At 38.0% G+C, this 7,427-nt stretch overlaps 1 protein-coding gene across 1 annotated transcript in view; it reads right to left on the bottom strand.

The window, feature by feature from the left end:
- Positions 1–7,427, bottom strand: part of LOC121395456 — an 89,065-nt gene continuing 81,638 nt past the window's right edge. The window contains exon 3 of the mRNA XM_041569015.1: positions 1–1,130. Within this exon, the coding sequence (XP_041424949.1) occupies positions 1,080–1,130 (51 nt within the window). The 3' untranslated portion in view covers positions 1–1,079. The remainder of the gene's footprint in view (positions 1,131–7,427) is intronic.

Genomic DNA, 7,427 nt, shown 5'->3' with positions numbered 1-7,427 from the left:
GGATGTTTTTGCTTTTATTTACTTTTTTATTTTTATACTCACTTGCCTGCACAAACTGGGGTTCTGGTTTGGATTTATATTGTAATAATTTCTGACAATCGAAGCTTTTTTTTTTAAAAGGTATTTATTTATCAACTTTCATGAGGGTACAAGACCTAGTGCATATACAAAGAGATTGATACAGGCATATTGCATTTTGCACCTCTGAAAGCCATTTTCAATTTTCAGACCTTGGGATTCCCAACATGAAGGTAAGTGGTAAGAATGAAGAAAAAAGGAAGATAGGTAGGAAAGAAAGAGCAGTATGAAGAGGGGGGGGGAGATTGACCATTCTGCAGAAGGAATATATAAAATGATAACCCAATGTCACATTCTTTGCAAGCCTAACTGGGACCTCAACATATTATAACAAAATTTTGATCTTAATCATAACCTGCTTTAGGTTCATTTCAAGTATCTGTACAAGCTTAATAGTGCTAGTCAGCTAAGGCCTAGATAGGGGCTTCAAGCCAGTCCAAAGGTTGATCCGGTATATTTGCTGTTCTATTTGTATAGGTTTCATTTCGTAATAGCCAAAGTGTCCAAAGTGTTTTATTGAATTTTGTAGGACATCCCCTTGCATAGGAAATTTGTTCCAGTGTTGGCAGTGTTTGTTCCACCAGAGCTGTCCAATAGCTGAGTGTAGGAGGGTTCTCATCTTTCCATTTTATGGCTATTGCCCGTTTTGCATGGAACAGGAGGAAAGTGAGCAAAGTCCTTTCTGCTCTTGAAGTTAAAGTATCCTGTAGATAGTTTAGCAGTAGCACCTTAGGGTGAAATTCCACTGGCATTGCCATAAGTTGAGTTATATAATCAGCTATTTCTGTCCAGAAGTGTTGGATTTGGGTGCAGTCCCAGACCATGTGATAAAAATCTGTTGCACTTGTCCGGAAAGGCCGTGTTCATTTTATGTAGAGAAGAGGGAGTATAGTAGGCACGGTGTAAGTACTTGTATTGGATGAGTCGGTCTCTGGATCTTATTAATGGGGTGAGAGAGTTAGCTAGTATGTTTCCATTGCTCCATTGTAAGATCTGGAATGTTAACAATCCATTTCTGCAGCAGTTCCTGCTTTGTGGTTTGGTAACTGGTGCTGACAACAAAATAATGATATTAAAAATAGTATAATAAACACCCTATTCCATGACGGGTAATGGCTGGTATTTAGGACTATTAATTTAAATTAAAGATCAAGACCCCTCGTCTTGGTACTTACAAAGGCCAGACCTAAGGCAGATAAGGGGAAGGGAATGCTGATGATAGTGGTCTCAGGTAATCATACAATGACATGCTGACCAAAGGTCAAGACTCTGCAGAAGTCAAACAACAGTTAGATACAGAAGTGTTGCTTCAGAACTGCAAACACCCATACTGTCTCAAACTAGAAGACATATATTTTATGGTTTGTGTATATTGGAATCAGGGAAACATAAAATGATGTAACAGGTATTGCAATATTTACTATAGTAAGCTTACATGCCATCTAATATAGAAGGAGGGCTTTTGACCATGTATGGTATTTCCATGTACCCTTTGCTCTTCTGGTAAATGCTCTGTAAAAAGGTATAAAAGCTAGTTGTAAGAGGAGTGTCTTTGGGAAGTTCTCCTGTCACACTTAAGTACTATGCTGTGGTGTGATTGTGACAACTTCCTAGGCAAAACTCTTTTCTTGTTTGTCTTCGTCTAATAAATAACCTCACTTATTTGAATAGCCTTTTCTCTGAGTTTTGCTTTTATAAACTAGGTCTGAGTTATAAAAAATACCAACAGTGCGTAATAAAGTGTATATTGCTGATAATGGCTTTGTTAGGTGCTCCTTTCGTAATAGATTCTCTAGTCGGAAAGACTCAATCCTAGGGGTGTTGGACTGAAATTGTTGAGTAAGGGCATGTCTCAGCTGTAAGTAATGGAAGAGCCTTCCATTTGGCATTCCAAATTTGTCCTTTGTTGAAAGGAAAAAAAGAGTATTATCCGAATACAAGTCCCCTATATATTTCACATTATATTGAGCCCAGAGGTGTGGACTGACAATCTAAGCTTACCGCTTTTTAATATGCTGATTTGACATCCTCAAGCCTATACCCCCTTTCAATAAAATGGTCCCACAAGGCCATAGCCTGTTCATGAAAAGCATCCCAAGAGGAGCACACATGCTGGAGGCGCATGAATTGTCCAATTGGGATACCCCTCAAGAAGGAGGCAGGATGACCACTTTTAGCATGTAACAATCTATTACGATTTATGGGCTTGCGAAATAAGTCGTTAGCAATCTTGTCTGCTTGTACTCTAAAGATAACATCTAAAAAAGGTAGTTTGGTTAAATTAGTTTCATGGGTAAATTGAACACCCTTCACTGTGTGATTACAGTAATCTACAAAAGATGTCAGGGATACTTCGTCGCCGTCCCATACACCCATAAAATCATTGATGTATCTATAAAAGCATATGATTTTATGTCTAAAGGGATTGTGTTCCCCAAAAATATATCCCACCAACAGATCACCAAATTGGCATACGTTGGGGCGAAGGAGGCGCCCATGGTGGCCCCCCATTGCTGTAAATTAAAATGCCCATTAAACAAAAAATTATTTGATTGTAACAAAAAATGAATAGCCTGTAAAATTCATTCTGTGTTTGAGGAAAAGACCTGGTTACATTCAACCAATATTGTATAGAATGCATGCCCACATCATGCTCAATGGAGGAGTATAGGGCTGTTACGTCTACAGAGAACATTCTATAATTCGCTTCCCAAACTAAATTTAACATCTTGTTTAAACACATAGTGGTATCCCTCAGGTAAGTCAGGAGTTGAAGGACCAGAGGTAATAGCAGTTGATCCACATATTTAGACAAACCTTATATTAAAGACCTTATACTAGCCACAATGTGGCGTCCTTTTACTGATTTAAGTGACTTATGTACCTTCGGAAGTACATGAAAAATTGGTATAATTGAGTTCTCACAATATATGTAGTCAAATTCCTTTTGATTGATAATACCCATATCTAGAGCAGATGATAACATTTCTTTCCATTTAGACTGGAAAATTAAAGTGGGATCTGATTCTAAGACCCTGTACATTGCTTTATCTGTTAATTGCCTCATAATCTCTGACTCATAGGCAGACGCATCCAAAACCACCACAGATCTCCCTTTAGCTGCGTTTTTTTCACTTTATTGCGACTCTTTATATTCACCCGTATTAAGATTATTCCCCCAATTATTTTGCCCAATTTTTTGTTTATTTTTCATATCAATAGCTTCTATGTCCCGTTGTAGCAATTTATGAAAAAGGTCAATAAATTACTTTTTGACTGAACAGGGTAGAAATCCGAGCGTTTCTTTAAGCTACTGTAGTATGCATTATTAGTGGTTCATTAACACTGGTATTCTCTTGTAAGAAATCCTCTAGGGTCTGTAATGCACATTCATATCTGAAATCAAAATTGGGGTAGAATGTGGAGTCGGCAACAATATCAATCTCAGATTGGGCATTATCATTGGTAGCTGATGCCCCCATGTCACCTTAACTATTACCTATATCGACATTGACGGTTACTGAAGCAACATCTGTGTCACTTGAGTCAAAGTCCTGATGAATCTGTTTAGATCAAAAATAGTAGCAAAAGAGTCACTGTATGTATCTGGAACAAAATTTAAACTAGGGATGCACTGAATCCAGGATTCGGTTCGGGATTCGGCCAGGATTTGGCCTTTTTCAGGAGGATTCGGCCGAATCCTTTCTGCCAGGCCAAACCGAATACGAATCCTAATTTGCATATGCAAATTAGGGTCGGGGAGAGAAATTGTGTTACTTTTTGTCAGAAAACAAGGAAGTAAAAAATGTTTTCCCCTTCCCACCCCTAATTTGGTTCGGTATTCGGCCGAATCTTTCGCAAAGGGGGTTCGGCCAGATCCAAAATAGTGGATTTGATGCATCCCTAATTTAATAAAGGTAAAAAGGATATCAAGGGTTCTGGTTGTCCGCTTCCTCTGCCGGTATATCGTCTGTCTGTTCTCCCTCAGACTTAAAGCAAGGATCCAAAGTTACAAAGGAAAACCAGCGCTTACAACACGAGGTCAGATCCACGAAAAAAAGAGAAAGAGAATAAAAGAGAGATTTCCGCCAATATGGTGTAGTATTTTCCAAATGTGTACACACACCTTTATGTGATTAGCATATACAATAAATAAATAGTGTAAAATTGTAAACATCTTTAAATATCTTTAATGAACAAATGTTAAAAAATGCACTCACAATGTTCCAGTAATAAAATCGCATAAAATATTTTGTCTCCCACAGTCACCGCTTCAGCGTCCCAAAGAGTCTGCAAACTGTTGTTATTGGGTGCGAAGAGTCGACGGCGTCTTTTCCCACTGCGTGTAGACCTCAGGCGCTTAGCGATGGCGTATTAGCCTTGACACGTTTCGTCCTTCGACTTTCTCAAAAGGCTTCAAATTGTAATTTGCGCATGCGTTTTTACGTCCTGGCGATAGTTCCGGTGGCGTGTTTTCTCCTTCCTTCCTCTTAACCCGTTCTAGCTGCTGGGTTATCATATATTCAACTCTATTGTTCTTTAACTCCTTATGACCAATCTGTTGCCATGGGGTCCCGGTTCATAGCAACCATCATAATTTCAAAAATTTCACATAAATTTATCTCTCTTTTACAATACAGTCTAATAACAATAGTCTAAAAAACTTTTTTTTAAAAAATTTTTTTTTTAAAAAAATATTTTTTTTAAAAAAATATTTTTTTTAAAAAAAAATCTTACAAATCTTTCCTTAAAAAGCTGTTTTACAACATATAGAAAAAAGTTTTTTCTTTGCGTCATGATGACTATTGGTTTCCCCAGCTATACCTGATATTAATAATAACAATAATTTACTCTAATAAAATGTTGTTGGATTTCCCCCTAAGATTCCAGCATTATATACTGTAGGGGGGAGATTATGGTTCACAGAAAGGCCCTCAAGTTGATATCTATATTTAGACCTTTTGGTGTATATGTTTCTAGGTTATAAATCCATCTGCTCTTGCTTTGCAGGGTTATATTAACCAATTATTATCACCTCCTCTCCACTTTTTCTTAACCTCTTCTATGCCCCAGTATGTTAGAAATGTTGGATTTTTATTATGGACTTCTTTAAAATGTTTTGAGACACTATGTTTTTCGTTACGTTTTTTTTATATTGTTTACATGTTCTCTGATTCTGTCTTTCAACCTTCTGTTAGTTTTTCCCACATACTGTAGTCTGCAGGAACATTGTAAACAATATATTACATTCTTAGTTGTGCATTTAATTTTAAATTCTCTTTTGTTCACTTCTGTAATAAACGTTTTTCTTTTTTTGCCATATTTACATGCTGTGCATAGGGAGCATGGAAAAAAAACCTGTCCATGGGTGCCCACTAATATCTGGTTGTTTGTCTTTGTCTCGACAGTGATTGTTTGTCAAAATTTGCTTTAAATTGTTTGCTCTTTTGAAAACAACCTTCGGTTCGTCTGGAATGATCTTTTTTAATCCTATATCACATTGTAAGATCCCCCAATGTTTCTTAATAATTCTACTTATATCCCTTGCTAAGGGGTTATATGTAGTGGAGAACACTATTTCCTGTTTTGTTTCTTTATTGTCTTTTTTTCTTTCAATCAATAGCTCACTCCTCTCTATTTTGTCTACTTTAACCCGAGATTCTTTTAGTATCCTATTGTTGTATCGTCTTTCTCTGAACCTATTGAAAAATTAAACAATAGGTTCAGAGAAAGAGGATACAAAAAGGTCTAAATATAGATATCAACTTGAGGGCCTTTCTGTGAACCATAATCCCCCCTACAGTATATATATAATGCTGGAATCTTAGGAGGAAATCCAACAACATTTTATTAGAGTAAATTATTATTAGTAATATTAGGTATAGCTGGGGAAACCATTTTTTTTAGACTATTGTTATTATAGACTGTATTTATTAATGTATAACTTTGTAAAAACATAAGTTAATATATTTATATAATATTGTAAAAGAGAGATAAATATATGTGAAATTCTTGGTAAAATTGTTGAAATTATGATGGTTGCTATGGACTGGGACCCCATGGCAACAGATTGGTCATAAGGAGTTAAAGAACAATAGAGTTGAATATATGATAACCCAGCAGCTAGATAGGGCAAAGAGGAAGGAAGGAGAAAACACGCCACCGGAACTATCGCCAGGACGTAAAAACGCATGCGCAAATTACAATTTGAAGCCTTTTGAGAAAGTCGAAGGACGAAACGCGTCAAGGCTAATACGCCATCGCTAAGCGCCTGAGGTCTACACGTGGTGGGAAAAGACGCCGGCGACTTTTCGCACCCAATACCAACAGTTTGAAGACTCTTGGGGACGCTGAAGCGGTGACTGTGGGAGACAAAATATTTTATGCGATTTTATTACTGGAACATTGTGAGTGCATTTTTTAACATTTGTTCATTAAAGATGTTTACTATTTTACACTGTCAGTGAATTTCCATAGTGGGATGAAGCTTTGGAGCCGCATGTAAAATCCGCTGCTGATATCTACGCCTCTTTACTGTGCAGTATCCCTTAAACGTTCGTGAGTACCCCTCCATACAAAATATGAGATAAAGTCTAGGATAGTGGATAATACGCTGGAGTGGATACAAGGGACACTTTTACTTATTTATTTATTGTATATGCTAATCACATAAAGGTGTGTGTACACATTTGGAAAATACTACACCATATTGGCAGAAATCTCTCTCTTCTCTTTTATTCTCTTTCTCTTTTTTTCGTGGATCTGACCTCGTGCTGTGAGCGCTTGTTTTCCTTTGTAACTTTGGATCCCTAATTTAAACCACAAGAAAGTCAGGACAATTCATTAACTGATAGCACATATGTAATGGCTGCGTTCAAACGGTATACACAGAATAGCCATTGAGCATATGGATATTAACCCTTTAACCGCCAAGCACGTGCGGCGTACGTGCTGGCGGTTCAGGGCTCAGGCTGCCAAGAACGTACCATGTACGTTCTCCTGCAGCTGAGCCCTACTCTCTGCATCGGCGGCTTTTGCCGCCTCCGCAGAGAGTCAGAAGGGTTGACAGCCCCCTGGGCAACAAGGCTGGGGGGCTGTCGAGTCAGATCTGTGACACGATTCTCGCAGATTCGACTTCAAAGTTGCAAATGCGCTGGAAATAGCACTGCTGCGTCATACTCACCTCTTCCTTCCTGCACAGCTGCCCACACAATTCCTGCTGCGCAGTTACTCTGCAGACACGCTGTTCTGGCTGCCTCCATCTGTTCCAGCGATCCTACTGCTACAAAAACGGTAATTGCACGTTTTTTTACCCACTTACCTGCACTTACACATACCTACAGTACATT

The sequence above is a fragment of the Xenopus laevis genome, chromosome 7L, assembly GCF_017654675.1.
Source record: "Xenopus laevis strain J_2021 chromosome 7L, Xenopus_laevis_v10.1, whole genome shotgun sequence".
NCBI classification, from domain to species: Eukaryota; Metazoa; Chordata; class Amphibia; order Anura; family Pipidae; genus Xenopus; species Xenopus laevis.
The sequence above is the reverse complement of the archived record's forward strand: the minus strand, read 5'-3'. Positions and strand labels throughout refer to the sequence as shown.